At 38.7% G+C, this 21,882-nt stretch overlaps 2 protein-coding genes across 2 annotated transcripts in view; one reads left to right on the forward strand and one right to left on the reverse strand.

Moving 5' to 3' along the window:
• Nucleotides 1–9,457, forward strand: part of btr30 (bloodthirsty-related gene family, member 30) — a 32,755-nt gene extending 23,298 nt beyond the window's left edge. The window contains exons 8-11 of the mRNA XM_028600498.1: nt 6,913–6,975; nt 7,461–7,636; nt 7,822–7,970; nt 9,097–9,457. Of these exons, the coding sequence (XP_028456299.1) occupies nt 6,913–6,975; nt 7,461–7,636; nt 7,822–7,970; nt 9,097–9,334 (626 nt within the window). The 3' untranslated portion in view covers nt 9,335–9,457. The remainder of the gene's footprint in view (nt 1–6,912; nt 6,976–7,460; nt 7,637–7,821; nt 7,971–9,096) is intronic.
• A 2,632-nt stretch (nt 9,458–12,089) lies between these two features.
• ube2m (ubiquitin conjugating enzyme E2 M) lies at nt 12,090–21,454 on the reverse strand. The gene is made up of 6 exons (XM_028599581.1): nt 21,151–21,454; nt 19,089–19,183; nt 17,905–17,943; nt 17,687–17,790; nt 17,507–17,570; nt 12,090–12,395 (listed from the first exon to the last, which is right to left on the reverse strand). Exons 1-6 carry the CDS (start codon nt 21,263–21,265, stop codon nt 12,255–12,257), a joined length of 558 nt encoding a protein of 185 aa, XP_028455382.1. The 5' UTR covers nt 21,266–21,454; the 3' UTR covers nt 12,090–12,254.
• Nucleotides 21,455–21,882: the final 428 nt, after the last annotated feature.

Consider the following 21,882-nt stretch of genomic DNA (forward strand, 5'->3'; position numbering starts at 1 on the left):
TCTAATATAAACAGAGATAAATATGGACATGGTAGTTCTAATATATACAGAGATAAACATGGACTAGTTCTAATATACAGAGATAAACATGGACTAGTTCTAATATATACAGAGATAAACATGGACTAGATGGACTAGTTCTAATATATACAGAGATAAACATGGACTAGTGGACTAATATATACAGAGATAAACATGGACTAGTTCTAATATATACAGAGATAAACATGGACTAGTACTAATATAGTACAGAGATAAACATGGACTAGTTCTAATATATACAGAGATAAACATGGACTAGTTCTAATATATACAGAGATAAACATGGACTAGTTCTAATATATACAGAGATAAACATACTAGTACAGAGATAAACATGGACTAGTTCTAATATATACAGAGATAAACATGGATAAACATGGACTAGTTCTAATATATACAGAGATAAACATGGACTAGTAAACTAATATATACAGAGATAAACATGGACTAGTTCTAATATATACAGAGATAAACATGGACAGTTCTAATATATACAGAGAAACATGGACTAGTACTATATATACAGAGATAAACATGGGACTAATTATAACAGAGATAAACATGGACTAGTTCTAAAGAGATAAACATGGACTAGTTCTAATATATACAGATAAACATGGACTAGTACTAATATAACAGAGATAAACATGGACTAATAATATATAGAGATAAACATGGACTAGTACTAATATATACAGAGATAAACATGGAGATAAACATGATAAACATGACTAGTTCTAATATATACAGAGATAAACATGGACTAGTTCTAATATATACAGAGATAAACATGGACTAGTTCTAATATATACAGAGATAAACATGGACTAGTTCTAATATATACAGAGATAAACATGGACTAGTTCTAATATATACAGAGATAAACATGGACTAGTTCTAATATATACAGAGATAAACATGGACTAGTTCTAATATATACAGAGATAAACATGGACTAGTTCTAATATATACAGAGATAAACATGGACTAGTTCTAATATATATAAACATGAGATAAACATGGACTAAACATGGAACTAATATATACAGAGATAAACATGGATGGACTAGTTGGACTAGTTCTATATATACAGAGATAAACATGGACTAGTTCTAATATATACAGAGATAAACATGGACTAGTTCTAATATATACAGAGATAAACATGGACTAGTTCTAATATATACAGAGATAAACATGGACTAGTTCTAATATATACAGAGATAAACATGGACTAGTTCTAATATATACAGAGATAAACATGGACTAGTTCTAATATATACAGAGATAAACATGGACTAGTTCTAATATATACAGAGATAAACATGGACTAGTTCTACAGAGATAAAATATATACATGGAGATAAACATGGACTAGTTCTAATATATACAGAGATAAACATGGACTAGTTCTAATAAATGGATAGTTCTAATATATACAGAGATAAACATGGGACTAGTACTAACATGGATATACAGAGATAAACATGGACTAGTTACAGAGATAAACATGGAAGTATAATATACAGAGATAAACATGGACTAGTTCTAATATATACAGAGATAAACATGGACTAGACTACAGAGATAAACATTAGTTCTAAACATGGACTAGTACTAATATATACAGAGATAAACATGGACTAGTTCTAATATATACAGAGATAAACATGGACTAGTTCTAATATATATAAACATGGACTAGTTCTAGATAAACATGGACTAGTACTAATATATACAGAGATAAACATGGACTAGATAAACATGGACTAGTTCTAATATATACAGAGATAAACATGGACTAGTTCTAATATATACAGAGATAAACATGGACTAGTTCTAATATATACAGAGATAAACATGGACTAGTTCTAATATATACAGAGATAAACATGGACTAGTACTAATATATAGAGATAAACATGGACTAGTTCTAATATATACAGAGATAAACATGGACTAGTTCTAATATATACAGAGATAAACATGGACTAGTTCTAATATATACAGAGATAAACATGGACTAGTTCTAAACATGGACTAGTTCTAATATACAGAGATAAACATGGACTAGTTACTAATATAGAGATAAACATGGACAGAGATAAACATGGACTAGTTCTAAATATATAACTAATATATACAGAGAGATGGAAACATGGACAGAGATAAACATGGACTAGTTCTAATATATACAGAGAGAAACATGGACTAGTTGTAATATATACAGAGATAAACATGGACTAGTACTAATATATACAGAGATAAACATGGACTAGTACTAATATATACAGAGATAAACATGGACTAGTTCTAATATATACAGAGAAACATGGACTAAATATGGATAAACATGGACTAGTTCTAATATATACAGAGATAAACATGGACTAGTTCTAATATATACAGAGATAAACATGGACTAGTTCTAAATATATGGACTAGAGATAAACATGGACTAGTTCTAACTACAGAGATAAACATGGACTAGTTCTAATATATACAGAGATAAACATGGACTAGTTCTAATATATACAGAGATAAACATGGACTAGTTCTAATATATACAGAGATAAAAACATGGACTAGTTCTAATATATACAGAGACTATGGACTAGTTACTAATATACAGAGATAAACATGGACTAGTTCTACTATATATACAGAGATAAACATGGACTAGTTCTAATATATACAGAGATAAACATGGACTAGTTCTAATATATACAGAGATAAACATGGACTAGTTCTAATATATACAGAGATAAACATGGACTAGTTCTAATATATACAGAGATAAACATGGACTAGTTCTATACAGAGATAAACATGGATATACTAAGAGATAAACATGGACTAGTACTAATATATACAGAGATAAACATGGACTAGTTGGACTAGTTCCTAATATACAGAGATAAACATGGACTAGTTCTATATATATATGGACAGAGATAAACATGGACTAGTTCTAATATATACAGAGATAAACATGGGACTAATACTAAAATGGACTATACAGAGATAAACATGGACTAGTACAGAGATAAACATGGACTAGTTCTATATACAGAGATAAACATGGACTAGTTCTAATATATGCAGAGATAAACATGGACTAGTTCTAATATATGCAGAGATAAACATGGACTAGTACTAATATATACAGAGATAAACAAGATAAACATGGACTAGTTCTAATATACAGAGATAAACATGGACTAGTACTAATATATACAGAGATAAACATGGACTAGTTCTAATATACAGAGATAAACAGAGATAAACATGGACTAGTTCTAATATATACAGAGATAAACATGGACTAGTTCTAATATATACAGAGATAAACATGGACTAGTTCTAATATATACAGAGATAAACATGGACTAGTTCTAATATATACAGAGATAAACATGGACATAGTTCTAATATACAGAGATAACAGAGATAAACATGGACTAGTTCTAATATATACAGATAAACATGGACTAGGACTAGAGATAAACATGGACTAGTTCTAATATACAGAGATAAACATGGACTAGTTCTAATATATACAGAGATAAACATGGACTAGTTCTAATATATACAGAGATAAACATGGACTAGTACTATATACAGAGATAAACATGGACTAGTTCTAATATATACAGAGATAAACATGGACTAGTTCTAATATACAGAGATAAACATGGACTAGTTCTAATATATACAGAGATAAACATGGACTAGTTCTAATATATACAGAGATAAACATGGACTAGTACTAATATATACAGAGATAAACATGGACTAGTTCTAATATATACAGAGATAAACATGGACTAGTACTAATATATACAGAGATAAACATGGACTAGTTCTAATATATGCAGAGATAAACATGGACTAATACTAGAGATAAACATGGACTAGTTCTAATATATACAGAGATAAACATGGACTAGTTCTAATATATACAGAGATAAACATGGACTAGTTCTAATATATACAGAGATAACATGGACTAGTTCTAATATATACAGAGATAAACATGGACTAGTTCTAATATATACAGAGATAAACATGGACTAGTACTAATATATACAGAGATAAACATGGACTAGTTCTAATATATACAGAGATAAACATGGACTAGTTCTGGACTATATATACAGAGATAAACATGGACTAAACTAATATATACAGAGATAAACATGGACTAGTTCTAATATATACAGAGATAAACATGGAAAGATAAACATGGACTAGTTCTAATATATACAGAGATAAACATGGACTAGTTCTAATATATACAGAGATAAACATGGACTAGTTCTAATATATACAGAGATAAACATGGACTAGTTCTAATATATACAGAGATGGACTAGTACTAAAACAGAGATGGATGGACTAGTTCTAATATATACAGAGATAAACATGGACTAGTTCTAATATATACAGAGATAAACATGGACTAGTACTAATATATACAGAGATAAACATGGACTAGTACTAATATATACAGAGATAAACATGGACTAGTACTAATATATACAGAGATAAACATGGACTAGTACTAATATATACAGAGATAAACATGGACTAGTTCTAATATATACAGAGATAAACATGGACTAGTACTAATATAGATAAACATGGAGATAAACATGGATAAACATGGGACTAGTTCTAATATACAGAGATAAACATGGACTAGTATAATATACAGAGATAAACATGGACTAGTTCTAATATATACAGAGATAAACATGGACTAGTTCTAACTATATATAAACATGGAGATAAACATGGACTAGTACTAATATACAGAGATAAACATGGACTAGTACTAATATACAGAGATAAACATGGACTAGTTCTAATATATACAGAGATAAACATGGACTAGTTCTAATATATACAGAGATAAACATGGACTAGTTCTAATATATACAGAGATAAACATGGACTAGTTCTAATATATACAGAGATAAACATGGACTAGTTCTAATATATACAGAGATAAACATGGACTAGTTCTAATATATACAGAGATAAACATGGACTAGTTCTAATATATACAGAGATAAACATGGACTAGTTCTAATATATACAGAGATAAACATGGACTAGTTCTAATATATAAACATGGACTAGTTCTAATATATACAGAGATAAACATGGACTAGTTCTAAATATACAGAGATAAACATGGACTAGTTCTAATATATACAGAGATAAACATGGACTAGTTCTAATATATACAGAGATAAACATGGACTAGTACTAATATACAGAGATAAACATGGACTAGTTCTAATATATACAGAGATAAACATGGACTAGTTCTAATATATACAGAGATAAACATGGACTAGTTCTAATATATACAGAGATAAACATGGACTAGTTCTAATATATACAGAGATAAACATGGACTAGTTCTAATATATACAGAGATAAACATGGACTAGTTCTAATATATACAGAGATAAACATGGACTAGTTCTAATATATACAGATAAACATGGACTAGAACTAATATATACAGAGATAAAAACATGGACTAAACATGGAATATATACAGAGATAAACATGGACTAGTTCTAATATATACAGAGATAAACATGGACTAGTTCTAATATATACAGAGATAAACATGGACTAGTACTAATATATGACTAGTACTAATATACAGAGATAAACATGGACTAGTTCTAATATATACAGAGATAAACATGGACTAGTTCTAATATATACAGAGATAAACATGGACTAGTTCTAATATATACAGAGATAAACATGGACTAGTTCTAATATATACAGAGACTAAACATGGACATGGACTAGTTCTAATATATACAGAGATAAACATGGACTAGTTCTAATATATATAAAGAGTTCTAATATAAACATAAACATGGACTAGTTCTAATATATACAGAGATAAACATGGACTAAACATGGATAAACTGGACTAGTTCTAATATATACAGAGATAAACATGGACTAGTCTAATATATACAGAATGGATATAATAGATAAACATGGACTAGTTCTAATATATACAGAGATAAACATGGACTAGTTCTAATATACAGAGATAAACATGGACTAGTTCTAATATATACAGAGATAAACATGGACTAGTTCTAATATATACAGAGATAAACATGGACTAGTTCTAATATATACAGAGATAAACATGGACTAGTTCTAATATATACAGAGATAAACATGGACTAGTTCTAATATATACAGAGATAAACATGGACTAGTTCTAATATATACAGAGATAAACATGGACTAGTTCTAATATATAAACATGGAGATAAACATGATAAACATGGACTACTAATATATAAACATGGACTAGTTCTAATATATACAGAGATAAACATGGACTAGTTCTAATATATACAGAGATAAACATGGACTAGTTCTAAACATGGATAAACAAGGACTAGTTCTAATATATACAGAGATAAACATGGACTAGTTCTAATATATACAGAGATAAACATGGACTAGTTCTAATATATACAGAGATAAACATGGACTAGTTCTAATATATACAGAGATAAACATGGACTAAACATGGACTAGATAAACATGGAATATATGAGATAAACATGGACTAGTACTAATATATAGATAAACAGAGTAAACATGGACTAGTACTAATATATACAGAGATGAAACATGGACTAGTACTATGAGCTGATAATATATACAGAGATAAACATGGACTAGTTCTAATATATACAGAGATAAACATGGACTAGGACAAATATATACAGAGATAAACATGGACTAGTTCTAATATATACAGCAATGTTTAAACATCTTATCAATGAATACAGTCTTATTATTTGATGTTAGTGATTGTTAATGTTAACCATCTTCATTCTGTTGCAGGACACAAGAAGGTGCGAGTCTACATGGGTGAGAACATCTTTATTTAGAATTAGATTCTGTTGTAGTTTGTCAGCCGGCTGTTTGAGTGACTGCTAACATGCTAACCCTGTTGTTATGATGTTAGCATGCTAGTGAGGAGGCATAAAGAACAGAAAGCTAAGTGTGACGCTAACAAAGCTAGCTAATGTTATCAATCTGCCAGCTAACGTTGTTAATCTGCATCTCTACCCTACGTGTTGAGAAATCTCTCCGTAATCCCCCTCTATGTTATTTAGGAGCTAAAACAGGATGTGACATGTTTTAATATGGAACCAAAAGTAAAATATCCCAGTATGCAACACTGGACACTATGACAGCTAAAGTATCCCACAATGCAATGCGGTAGGAATGACAATGTTCATAACAGACAGAAAGCGTGGAGCTGTGGAACGTTAAAGTTGTGTTTTGTTGTGTCTCCGTTGACTCAGATGTGTGTTGTTGTGTCTGGTGTGTTGTGTGTCCGTGGTCTCCAGAGGACGTGGCGTTGAACCCCGTGACGGCGTACCCCTTCCTGATCCTGTCCTCAGACAGGAAACAGGTGAAGCGCGGCGAGACGCTGCAGTTCTTCCGGAGCAGCCCGCAGCGCTACGACGTCTGGTCCTGCGTCCTCGCCAAGGAGGGCTATGCCACCGGCCGCCACTACTGGGAGGTGAGAGCCTGTCGCTACGGTAACACTAACCCTCCCCAACCCCCCCGGTACCGACCTATGTGGGGCCCGTAGCAAGATTTCAGAGTCTTTTTAAAACGTTTTAGTAGTTTTTTCTGACATTTTTGTAATTTTTAAAAAAACGTTTCTGCCGTTTTGCTCTATGGTAACGCCTCCCCGTGTGGCAGGTGTTTGTCGGCGAGAGCAAGGACTGGAAGCTGGGCGTGGTCACGGAGACGGCGAGCAGGAAAGGGCTGTTTGACATGAGTCCGTCTAACGGGTACTACGCCCTCTGGTGGGGCGGAGGCCAGCTGAGAGCTCACGGCCCCTCACTAAGGTACGCACACTTACTAGTACTCTAGGTTACTTTATACTATATATATATATATACACACCAAGCAATTAGAAACCAATATGGTAATAGGAATATGACGTATATTGGTATATTACCAATATTGGTATAAAACTACTAAAAGTACGCCTTACACCTTACATATCTATATATACACTACCAGTCAAAAGTTTGGGATCTCTTAGAAATTTCCATTCCACTCCATTCCAGACAGAATACCAGCAGAGATCAGTTGCATTGTTTTTTTTAATCAGGGCAGCAGTTTTCAGATTACATTATGTGCTTACATAATTGCAAAATGGTTCTCGACTGTTGTAGACAGAAGTGGCTGAAGAAATGCTTGAAATTCATGTTTTTTGGTCTAAACGTCATACCCAAATTAAAAGTAGTACAGCTCCCATATACTTTGACACTTAGGGGTGTGCCTGATATCATTGGAAAGGAAACACTCAAGTTGTGTCAGGGTGATTCTAGGCCTTACTGACACAGAGTTACAGAGGCTAGAATGGAGATTTTTTATTTCTGTCCAAGTCATAAATCTGTAAAATTATTAAAATACACTGCTGTAAACACATCTGACAGGTGACAGACAACACAGCATTAGCCACGTCTCAGCTTACTACAGAAAAAATTCAGAAGCTAAAAGACTCAAAAATGGATTTTATATGAATTCTTTTCTACAAATATGTCTGTGTGTTTTTTATTTCTATTTGAAAAGTGCAAATAAAAAAGCCAAAAAACTACAAAATACAACACTTCTCAAATACACAAACAAACCCACATCAATCACCTTTCCAATGATATCAGGCACACCCCTGAGTGTCAAAGTATATGGGAGCTGTACCACTTTTAATTTGGGTATGACGTTTAGACCAAAAAACATGAATTTCAAGTGTTTCTTCAGCCACTTCTTTCTACAACAGTCGAGAACCCTTTTGCAATTATGTAAGCACATAATGTAATCTGAAAACTGCTGCCCTGGTTAAAAAAAACAATACAACTGATCTCAGCTGGTATTGTGTCTGGAATGGAAATTTCTAAGTGACCCCAAACTTTTGACCGTTAGTGTATATCTATATATCTATATATATATATGGGCCCTAACTGTGAGTGTGGGGCGCTGTGTGTTTTGTGCCGGCGGTGCAGGTGAAGAGCCCCCCGAGGCTGCGTCAGGTGGGGTGTTCCTGGACGTGGACGAGGGTCACGTGACCTTTTATAACGCCAAGTCTGGCTCGGAGATCTACAGCTTCAGCGGAGCCGGCGAGTTCACCGAGAGGATGTTTCCTCTGCTGGGGACCGGGGACAAAGAGACGCCGCTGGTGCTGATGACCACTCAGCCCGATGCCTGAGGGGGGGATAATGGGGGAAGAAAAAGGGGAACACCTGGACGGTTCTTGACTTTAAAATGTGCCAAAAACATTGGAAAAAGTGCTGCAAATGTAAAAAAAAGAAAATAAAAAGGGGACACCTGAGGGGGGTAATAATGGGGAAGAAAGAGGGGAACACCTGGATGGTTCTTGACGTCAAAAAGTGCCAAAAAACATCGGAAGAGGCATCAAAACACCAACAAACGTACAAGATGTTTGAGAAAAAGGCTCACAAGTGCAAAAAAAAGTTAAGAAAGAAAGCAATAGAGGGGAAAGAAAGAGAGGAGTTTGTTTTTTTGTTTTTTGTTGACATTTATGTTGCTTTTTTTCAAAATGTTTGTAGCTTTTGTCTTGACTTTTTTGTCGCTTAATTTGATTTTTGTCGCTATTTTCTAAAATCTCTAGATGCATCGGTTAGTTTGGACGTCAGCCGAAAAAAAAACAACCAGCAACACCTAAAGAAAAGGGAGGAAAAGAAGTTGAGAAATGCCTTAATATAAACCTGAAAATAAGTTGTTATGCTGCTGGAAGAAAACACTGATTGGGGGGGAGGATAAAGAAATAAATATAGGAGATTTAATAAACAGAAGTTGTGTAATAAATACATTATTAAAACTTGTGAAGAAGTGTTTAAACATGTCAGAATATGAAGGAAATGTTTTTTTATTAGACATGTCACCTTTGATGGCTCCGCCCCCTTTACCTCTCAGCCAATGGTGAGGCTCCGCTGATGTTCAAACTGTTAAATAGGATTAAATAAAGACTCCTTTTCATCTCTTTGGACTTGAACTCTCGTCTTTCTCTCTAAAATCACCATTTAGTTTGATGGTTCTTTAAACATTTGTCTCTTTAACGTAATTTATATTTTAAATTTTTGTTGCTTTTGAATTTATTTTTTTTACTTTTTGTGGACGTTATTCCGACATTTGACGTTTGTCTTTCCTCAGACGGTTCATTATGACGTTAATGCTTCATTTTGGGGACTTTTTATGAACTCATTAGCTGGTATCTTAAGCTTTTTAATGCACCAAAAATATTTACTACAATGTTGCCAAATTTCTTACTGAGATCATGTACCACCTTTTTTAGTTCTTTAGTTTTAGTTCTTTTTCTCTCTGCAAAGGAAGGTCTGACTAGTCCACACAGCATTCTGGGATGGGAGTAAAATGTGCATTTCTTTAAACCAATCAATCATCTTGGGCGGGGCTAAGCTCCGGCCAGAGCCACGGTGCCTCTGCTAAATAGTCACAGGGAGGAACTGGTTTGATTTATTTTCAAAGGGATGTCACGACAGTTACAATCATTCAAGTTCATATTTTATTTAACATAAATCATATTGCAGTCAATGTGAACAGCTGGGGTTTCAATATACACAATAGAGTCCTAACATTAAGCCCCGCCCCACCCCTCTGGGACCCCACCCACAACAACCCTCCCCAAAAAAAATCAAAACCAAAAGCCCCCCCTCCCTAAACCCCTCCCCCATTAAACACACTGACCCCCGCCACGACGCTCCGCCCACCCCGGACACGCTCTCTCTCTGTGTGTGTGTGTGTGTGTGTGTGTGTGTGTGATTTTAGCAGCAAACTCCAAACTGTCTCCATCCATCTAGTTTTCAGGACCTTTTTAAGGAGCACTTTAACCTGTATCCTCAGCCTCGCCCCTCTAATAAGCCCCTCCCACACGCCGCTGAGTCATCACAGGCAGGAAACTGTCACTGGCTCGCTTTAACTGACTTCTTTAAGGCGTTCCTGAGCTTGTAAAAGCTCCCAGCCTTGTTTCCTAGGATGGCCAAGGAATGGCTGCTTCCCTCCCGTCTCTTTAAAAACCAACTGGCTTTGGACTGGTCTGATTCCTGGTTATGATCTGGCATTTTGTCAACATATTAAGTGTTGTTTTTAAAAAGACGTAAAGCGCTTATAAATGAAAGGTATAACTCTGCCTCTGATTGGCTGACCCTGGCATTCTATAACCTAACCCATCCACCCAACGAAGGCAACGAGTGCTGGCCAATCAGACGTGGAGTAGGGCGGGACATTCCTCCCCCATCCTAGGAAAACACAGCTTCCCTGGGCTGGAATTGTCCACGTCTGGCTTTAAGGGAACTTGCGTCTTTGAGGGACTTTTTAAGGCGCATCTGAGACTCCAAGCCCCTCCCACTGTGGTCCAAAGCCCCTCCCACTGCAATGTGAAGCCCCTCCCCTCCAGCGTTTAGGCGCTAGCTCGCTAAACACACAACGATAATTTGTGTTTCCAGGAGGAAGTATTTGGTGGTGCTGCCAGATCCTGAGCGAGTTTGGAGGGTTTTGGAGTTTGCTGCCGGCTGAAAACGGTGTAACGAACCAAGAAACGGCGGTGGCGAGGCGGAGAGGGGGGCGTGTCCTTCTGCCTGCCGGCCTGATTCAGGCGTCTCTGCCAAAAAACACACTAAATAATTATAATAATAATAAAAAAAAAAAAAAAAAAAAAAGAGAATCATCATCATTATCAGAGTCATGGTGAATCACTCACTGAGCAACATTCACTGACCCCCCCCACCCCCCCATCATCAGCCCACCCCCGGCCGCTGCTCGCCGCCGGCCATCTTTTTGAGTCCAGTTCTGGTGTGTGTTGTGTCGGCGTCCCCCTGTGGCGTGTAAACGGTTGAATGTTGCGTCTTGGAAGTAAAACAGAGAGAAATGAGAGGGGAGGAGAATGGGGGTGGGGGGGGGAGGAGAAGGGGGGGAGTTTCTCTTCTTTTGTTTTAAAACAGAAAAGCGTCTTGTGGCGTGCTGCTTTCTGTCGCTGCAGCTCCTGTTCTGCCAGCGAGCAACGAGGAGTAAAAGGGGGGAGGGAGCGTGAGAGGGGGGAGGGTAGGGGGGAAGGGGGGGTGTTTGGAGGATGACAGGACGGAGACGCCGGGTTATTTCAGACACCTCTCGAAGTAGGTGGCGCCCACGTAGCCGCCCCGCAGCGAGCGGTGGACGTTCTGCTCAAAGAGCCGCCGGTTCGTCTGCAGAACTTCAGCTGCCTCCTTGTTCAGAGGGTCCTCTGGGTTCGGCTCCTAGGGGGGGTGAAATCACCGTGATGATACAAACATCATCATCAATGGACCTTTCTCACAACAGACATGTTGACTTGTCATAGTAGGAAAAGCACAGCTGACATTGATAACCTTAACGATAGCTCAGTTCATCAGGTGTCCCAGGGTGAGAGAGTGTGTGTATGAGAGAGAGAGTGTGAGTGTGTGTATGAGAGAGTGTGAGTGTGTGTGTGTGTGTGTGAGAATGTGCGAGAATGAGTGTGTGTTTGTGTGTGAGTGAGTGAGTGTGCGAGAGTGTGTGTGTGTGTGAGTGTTCGAGAGTGAGTGCGAGTGTGCGAGAGTGTGTGTGTGTGAGTAAGTGCAAGAGTGAGTGAGTGTGTGTGTGTGAGTCTTTGTGAGTGTGTGCGCGAGTGAGTGAGTGTGCGAGAGTGAGTGTGAGAGTGTGTGTGTGTGTGTGAGTGAGTGAGTGCAAGAGTGTGTGTGCCAGTCCCTCCAGAAAAACGTGATTATGCGATCGCATAATTCAATGCATAATCAGCCAAAGTCCGCATATTCATGCGGGGCCCACATTTTTTCAAAATATGTAGTGTTTGCATGATTTCATAATCCCCGCATTTTCGTCACAAAAAAGTCCCATAATATATTTTAGCAGACAGTTGAAAAATGTTGCGTTTACCTCACACAAGAGCAGTCATTTTCCCCTGTTGCCATGGGAACGTTATGAAACGACGTAATTACGCAACGTGAACATCATCATAAAGCAGGTGTTGGAGGTTAAATCTGACATGTACTTTGAGTCTCTTAAGTTGGTATCCAATCAGAAACCCATCTTAATATCTGATGTCTACTCAAATCTCTGTTTAAAAAGGTACAATATGTAACATTTCTACTTTAAAATGTTTAAAAATGACCATACCTATGTTATATATATATATTTTATGAGTTGTGTTCTTACACTATCCCAAATGTTTCCACCAAATGTCAAACCCAGAGAAATCTGTTATTTTATTTAAGTTTCCTTTAGTCGCCCGTCAGTGGCGTCATACAGTGGGGGAAATAAGTATTTGACCCCTTGCTGATTTTGCAGGTTTGCCCACTTACAAAGAATGCAAAAATCTACAATTTTAATCATATGTACATTCTAACAGTGAAAGACAGAATCCCAAAGAAAATTCCAGAAAATCACATATGAATTTATTAAAATTGATAACCATCTGATGAGGAAAAACAAGTATTTGACCCCCTGGACAAACAGCATGTTAATATTTTGTAGAAAAGCCATTATTGGCCAGCACAGATGTCAAACGGTTTTTATAGTTGGTGACAAGGTTTGTGCACATTTCGGCAGGGATGTTGGCCCACTCCTCCCTGCAGACAGCCTCCAAATCATTCAGGGTTCGAGGTTGTCGCCTGGCAACTCGAATTTTAAGCTCCCTCCAAAGATTTTCAATCGGATTCAGGTCTGGAGACTGGCTAGGCCACTCCAGAACCTTGATGTGCTTCTTCTTCAGCCACTCTTTTGTTGCTTTGGCGGTGTGCTTAGGGTCGTTGTCGTGCTGAAACACCCATCCTCGACCCATCTTCAGCTCTCTCACTGAGGGAAGGAGATGTCGGTCCAGAATTCCACGATACATGGCCCCGTCCATCCTCCCCTCAATACGATGGAGTTGTCCCGTCCCCTTGGCTGAAAAGCACCCCCAAAGCATGATGTTGCCACCACCATGCTTGACGGTGGGGATGGTGTTCTTTGGGTTGTACTCGGTGTTCTTTGCCCTCCAAACACGACGAGTTGAGTTGAGGCCAAAAAGTTCTATTTTGGTCTCATCTGACCCCATCACCTTCTTCCAGGCCTCTTCTGAGTCGTCCAGGTGGTGAATGGCGAACTTCATGCGGGCCTGTACATGTTTCTTCTTGAGCAGGGGGACCTTGCGTGCGCTGCAGGATTTCAATCCATGACGGCGTAGTGTGTTACCAACCGTTTCTTTTTGTAACTGTGGTCCCAGCTGCCTTCAGTTGATTCATCAGTTCCCCCTTGTGGTTTTGGGATGATTCCTCATCGTTCGCATGATCAGGGACACCCCACGAGGCAAGATCTTGTGTGGAGGCCCAGACCGAGGGAGGTTGGCGGTGGTGTGGTGCTTCTTCCGTTTCCTGATAACTGCACCGACAGTTGATCTTTTTTCTCCAAGTTGCTTTCCGATTCTCTTGTAGCCCATCCCAGCCTTGTGCAGATCAACAATCTTGTCCCTGATGTCCGTGAGAAAGCTCTTTGGTCTTGCCCATGGTGGTGATGTTGGATGCTGGTTGTTTGGGTGTTGACAGGTGTCTTTTATACAGGTAACGAGGTGAGGCAGGTGTATTTGATGTAGATAATTGGTTCGGATTGGGGCTGTGTCTTAAAGAAAGACTAACTGGCTTGTAGGAGCCAGAATACTTGCTGTTTGTCCAGGGGGTCAAATACTTGTTTTTCCTCATCAGATGGTTATCAATTTTAATAAATTCATATGATGTGATTTTCTGGAATTTTCTTTGGGATTCTGTCTTTCACTGTTAGAATGTACATATGATTAAAATTGTAGATTTTTGCATTCTTTGTAAGTGGGCAAACCTGCAAAATCAGCAAGGGGTCAAATACTTATTTCCCCCACTGTATAACCTTTCACCCTCCAGTTACTCTAACTTCCGTCAGAACACTGGCACCAAGATGATACGTTCAGGAGTAATTGTAAATCATACAATGTCACAGAAAACAAATACTTGTAACCATAATACTGCTTTTTTTGCCATACAGCATCATTTTGTGAATAATTACATTCCACTTTTTATCACAGTAATACAACAGAGACCTTATCTATTTTGAAAGTTCAATATCGATACCAGCTTAACGTTACTACAATGTGCTCAAAAATCAAAATCAAAAGTCCAGTTTTACCGTCCATTTTTTTGCTTGAGAGACCCCTAGCGGCAGAAAGTTACATATTGTACGTTTAAGTGCACCTGATGTCTATATTATCAACGATTTTTGAAAGTCTGTCTCTTTTGTATCTTTCATTTCCCTCTGTTTAGACTATTACTTTTATTTTTACTTTAATATTATATTATTTGTATATATTTTTTGTTTACTTATTGCAATGACTGAATAAGGTGTAAATTATTTTTGGAAATTAAGTTTAAAAAAAGCAGGGTTTTGGGGGAATCACTTTTTCATCAAACCACAGTTTTTGCAAGTTCATCGCATAAAATTGCATAAATATCCTGCATATTCCATCGCATTTTTTAAGAAAACATGCTGCATAATCAAGGATTTTTGCCTGCAACAATTCTCAAAAAAACGTTTTTCTGGAAGGACTAGTGTGTGCGAGAGTAAAGCCTGGTTCAGACGGCAGGATAATTAGGCCGATTTTAGCCCCGATTCACCCCTCCCGACAATCCTAACGATGCTCCGATTATGGTAAAATAATGTGATCAGATATTCCTGCCGTGTGTGGTGTGTTAAGACTGCTCTCGTCTGCTCGGAAGGACGTCGGGACCGCGCCAATCTCCAATCATGTTGGATTTTTTTGGCCCGATTTCTCCTCGTGTGTGGTGTCCCCCGGGGACAAACGAGAATGCATTCTGTGTAAAATAAATAAAGTCGATGGGCATACCTACATCCACAACTGCAGTCCACCAGAGTACATGGAAACAAATATATGAATGTTTATTTCAACGGTAATACGTAACGACATTTCTATGAGAAAAAACAAATCACCTCCATATCATGATGTCGCGTTGTCTTCTTTGACCATCGCCTTTTCTTTTGATAACGTCTTTTTCGGTTAAAAACAAACTAAAAACTATCGCCACTGCATCCTCTTCGTCCGCAATGATTGTTTACTCTGAAGTCACGTTTGATCTCGAGGGATTTTGCGAGATTTCCCGTCTGACCCGGGAATGCTCGGGAGTCAAATCGGTTTGTGTGTGATGTGTTGATTTTGGCGTGTGCTGCACACCACACGCTGTACCACCAAAACTGTTAGACCCGGGATTTTTTTATAGCCGTGTGTGGGGTCTCTCAGGATTGGAAAATCAGCAGACAATTTTAAAATCGTCCCGTGTGAACCAAGCTTAAGTGTGTCTTTGTGAGTGAGTGAGTGAGTGTATAATGTCCAAACAGAGCGAAAGATAAACTGATTCATGAATTCAAATATCATCAAAATATCAGCAAAAGACTCAGCATTTATTGTAGTATGTATTGTATTTTTGAATCTCTGCTTAGACTTTGACTTCTTTGCATTATTTATTGTTCCGTTAATGTTGTGCGTGTTATTGGTGTGGGTATGTAATTATATATATATATATATATATATATATATATATATATATATATATATATATATATATATATATATATATATATATATATTTTTTTTTTTTTTTTTCGGGGATGCACCAAATCCAGGATTGGGCTTCTGATTGGGCTGAATATTGGGCTTTATGACAGGGTTCTGGTTTCTGCTGAAACTTAAGAATTTGTTCCCAGCGAACCGAACCGTACGCTGTCACTTGGCGCGCTACGCTGGTCGCCGTAATGATGGCACCGTTGATTACAGGAAGGTGTTTACGTAGGTGGAGCGTTCAATGCAGCAGGCTGTGAGGACGTGGACATGGATCTGGTGAGCAGAAAAAGTTGTTGTTTGGCAGTACTTTCAGTCAAAAGAAGGCCATTCAAGTCCAGCTACATGTTCAATCTGCTCAATGCTGATTGGTCTGGTGGTGGCGAGGACCCTAAACTATACACAACATGGCTGCTGTTACAACATCTAGTATGAAACATCTGAAAGAATACGAGTTGTGTATGAAGGAATCTCCAGACAGCAGCCAGAATGCAGCAACTTCAGGTACATTACAGACATTAATGTGTTGACTGTGTTCATGGACTGAGGATGGGAGGAGGATTCGGCAGAATCTTAACCACTGGATTCGGTGTTCGGCCAAACCCCAAAAATCTGGATTGGGTGCATCCCTAGTTCTGGTTGTGGTTCTTGGTGAGGACGGCCCCTAACCCTGTGAACTGAGCCTACATTGGTGTGTGTGCTTGTTGGAAGAAGGCCCGTAACCAAAGCCAAGCGTTGGGTAAAGAATGAACTCACTAGAAATAGATACTGTAGACCGTAGATGATGGAGTTTATCGTCAACACAGGCTTCCAGTCCTCTCTGTGGACGACAACAACAAGTTTAACGTCTCCCATACAGACCCCCATGGTTAGAACACTGTGAGCTCCTAAAATCAGAAGGAGCTTCAGAGCTGGAAGAGACAGACAGTTCCACACCTTAAGATATTTAGGCAGACATTTCCTTCCAGGTCGATGTTGGGGTGGTACACCATCGTCTCACACTTTACCTTGGGGGGGTCGTGGGGGTAACCCTGTCCTACCTGGAACACACACACACACTTATTTATCTGAACTTACTGTGAGGCAGAGAGAGAGAGGAGAGGGAGAGAGAGAGGAGAGGGAGAAGAAAAGGACAGGAAGCAACTGTTTCTCACCTTAAAGCTGAAGACAAATTTCCCTCCTTTGTAAAATCCCTGCAAGACAAAAACACAGACACATTTAATCTCAGAATCAGAAAAGGATTTATTTTCCCCCCCCCCCATACACACACACACGACCTGACGGGCCGGGTTTGGACAGATATTTTGAAATTATGTTTTGGGTCGGGCTTGGTCACATCAGCACAATAAGGCATTTGTTGTACAATGGTGCTGCAGCTCCTTTAAGAGTGTGTGTGTGTGTGTGTGTTTTAAGTGAAGAGAGCTAGAGAAAGAGGAAGCAGACATGTTGTAGATGTGACCAGAGCAGAGTAAGTGGAATAAGTTCATGTTCTGTACCCAGTGTGGGAGGTGTCCGATAAAAGGCCCAGACTGAAAGCCAAGCTCATTCATTTGTTGAGCAGGAACAGGATTTTAACCCCCATTAACGTTATTCATGTTATAAGGTCGGCCCTGGAGGTAACCAGTCTCCCCTGGTTTACAGACCACAGTCGGAAACAAACCAATCAGGAAAGGTTAACACATTGAATTTTTTTTTTTTTAAGATCAATTTTTTTATTCAGTTTTTCATTTTAAACAATAACAACAGAACAGACAAACACACTTGAACAAGAACAACCCCCCTCTCCCACCCCCCACGGTCTTGAGGAAAAAAAAGAAAGAACAAACAAATAAAGAAAAACAAAAGATCCCACCTTGCCTAGTCCCCTCCTCTACTTCCTGTGATGCTGAGGTCATTAGAACTGATACCTGTGCTGCTGCACCTTTCCATAGGTCTATAGTAGATGACTTGGCTTTGTTAATCCTTGCTGTAGAGAGCTCCAGCATAACTATGTCCAGAAAATACACCAATGCAATAGGGAGTAGGAATGGCTTTAGAGACGTATCTCTTCTGAGGAGTCCAATATGTCCTATGGCATATGTTAAAGTGGATCTGCTGGTGATTTGGGTTCTTGGAACAGTGGGAAATGTTGTCCCAAACTGTCTCCAAATTAATTACGTCCGCTCAGGGCTCAGCTCTCGCTCCTGTTGACATTTCTGAATATCTTCCTACAACTGCTTAATAAAAGCTTTCCACACAAACATGTGTCATTAGGATGAGAACAAAATGAGATTTTAACTGGGTCGGGCTCGGACAGAAAAATTCGGCCCAATCCAGACAGACAGACAGACACACACACCTCGTCTGGTGAGATGATGAGTCTGAAGTTGAGGAGGTCATCGTCGTCGGGGAAGTTGATCTCACACGTCTTTGGCAGGTTCAACTCATTAATGTCTGAAACATAAAACACACACACACACACACAACTATTGTATTAGATACACACACACACACACACACACACACACACACACACACACACACACACAAACACACACAACTATCAAAGACACTAACAACACACACACAAACTATTGTATTAGATACACTAACACACACACCTATCAGAAACACTAACACTCAGACTGTTGTTGACTTCAGTGAAAAGTGATGAGTCGTAATGTTAGAGAAATAGAACTAACACAGCAAGTTAGCTTTCTAAAAGCTAGCTGGTGTTAGCCTTCAGAAGGGACAGATGTTGAGCTACTTGTATTTTTCTTTGAGTCTTTTCTTTTCGTGCCACTTTCTACTTCTACTGCGCTACATTTCAGAGAGAAATATTGGACTTTTTACTCCACTACATTCATCTGTTACAGCTTTAGTTACTAGTTACTTTAGTTACTCCACTACATTCATCTGTTACAGTTTTAGTTACTTTAGTTACTCCACTACATTCATCTGTTACAGCTTTAGTTACTAGTTACCTTAGTTACTCTGCTACATTCATCTGTTACAGCTTTACTTACTAGTTACTTAAGTTACTCCACTACATTCATCTGTTCCAGCATTAGTTACTAGTTACTTTAGTTACTCCAGTTACTCCACTAAATTCATCTGTTACAGCTTAAGTTACTAGTTAATTTAGTTACTCCACTACATTCATCTGTTCCACTTTAGTTACTTTTCACAGTAAGCTGTGTATGGTGTGTGTCTCTGTTTGTGTGTGTGTGTGCCTGTGTGTGAGTGAGAGTGTGTGTGTGTGTGTAGACCATTAAACACACAACTGTTTGGATCCTTTACACTTTCTAAAATAGGAGGATTGTTCTTTACTTTTAATACTTTAACTACATGTTCCTGATGATACTCACTGACTTTTACTTAAGTAACATTTACACTGCAGGACTGTTACTGTATTTATACAGTGTAGTGTTAGTACTTTTACTGCAGTAACTAAAGCTGTAACAGATGAACGTAGTGGAGTAACTAAAGTAACTAAAGCTGGAACAGATGAGCGTAGTGGAGTAAAAAGTCCAATATTTCTCTCTGAAATGTAGCGCAGTAGAAAGTGGCATGAAGAGAAAAGACTCAAGAAAAGTACAAGTAGCTCAACATTTGGACTGAAGTACAGTACTGGAGTAAATGTACTTAGTTACATTCCACCACGGACAGCAAGTTAGCTTTTATAAAAGCTACCTGGCGTTAGCCTTCACAAGTGTTAGCAGTGAAAAAGTGTTCCGGATGTATTGCTGTTTAGAGAGTTAGCTGCGTGCTAACAGGCTAGCATAAAACGGGGCTAGCTTCGGACTGTCTGCGTGTTGTTTTCAAATATAGCACAAGTTAGCCGCCGTTAGCTAATGATACTTAAAGTTAGCATGCTAGCTGTTAGACTCCCTGTTTTTATGTGTATTTGTGTACCATGGGCTCGGAAGGGGGTCGTGTTACCCGGGGGTTTATTGGTCAGTAGTCGGCCCCGGCAGGCAGGCCCGGTAACCCGGGGTTGGGGCTGTAAACTAGCCCACCTTTCTGTATATTTCCCCGGATTATGGTGCTGTTAACTAGCCTACCTTTCTGTATATTAACCACGGGGTTGGTGCTGTTAACTAGCCCAGCTTTCTGTATATTTTCCCGGGTTTTGGTGCTGTTAACTAGCCTACCTTTCTGTATATTTCCCGGGGTTGGGGCTGTTAACTAGCCCACCTTTCTGTATATTTCCCCTGGTTTTGGTGCTGTTAACTAGCCCACCCTTCTGTATATTTCCCCGGGTTTTGGTGCTGTTAACTAGCCTACCTTTCTGTAAATTTCTCCGGGGTTGGGGCTGTTAACTAGCCTACCTTGCCGTATATTTCCCCTGGTTTTGGTGCTGTAAACTAGCCTACCTTTCTGTATATTTCGCCGGGTTTTGGTGCCGTTAACTAGCCTACCTTTCTGTATTCGGAGCTGGGCCGCGCTGGCTTTTTTACCCCCGGCTCCTGTTCTGTTTCCTCCCGCAGATTCCTCGTCTTTCTTCTGCTGCTTCAGGGAAAATAGTTTAATCATCTTCACGTATTATTGGCTAAATATATTCTATGTCCCTTCGGTCTGTCTGTGCCGTGATTGCCGTGGTTAACGGAGAGGAGGTTCAGTCCTAACAAACAGCACCGGGACGTTGATGGAGCCGGTGCGTCTCAACTAATCACACAAGCTAACCAAGCTAGCCTAGCATGTTAGCCAGCAGAGGGAGGGAGACAGAGGAGGGTGAGAGAAAGAGGGGGGGGGAGATAGGAGGGGGGAAAGAGGGAGAGAAAGGGGGAGAGAAACAGAGAGAAAGGGGGGAGACAGAGAGAGAGACAGGGGAGAGAAAGGGGGGAGAGAGAAAGACACAGGGGAGAGAGATAGGGAGATAGAGAGATAAAGGGGAGAGACAGGGGGAGAGAGAAAGGGGGGAGACAGAGAAAGGGGGAGACAGAGAGAGAGAGAAAGGGGGGAGAGAGAAAGACACAGGGGGGAGAGAAAGAGAGAGATAGAGAGAAAGAGAGAGAGAAAGGGAGATCGAGAGATAAAGGGGGAGAGACATAGATAGTTTTATTATTTTGAGAGATACTAAGACATTATAATGAGGTAATAACTGTTTTTGAATATGAATTAGTTAAGTTTTATTTTAATCCTCTACTTGT

Source organism: Perca flavescens, chromosome 15 (genome assembly GCF_004354835.1).
Source record: "Perca flavescens isolate YP-PL-M2 chromosome 15, PFLA_1.0, whole genome shotgun sequence".
NCBI classification, from domain to species: Eukaryota; Metazoa; Chordata; class Actinopteri; order Perciformes; family Percidae; genus Perca; species Perca flavescens.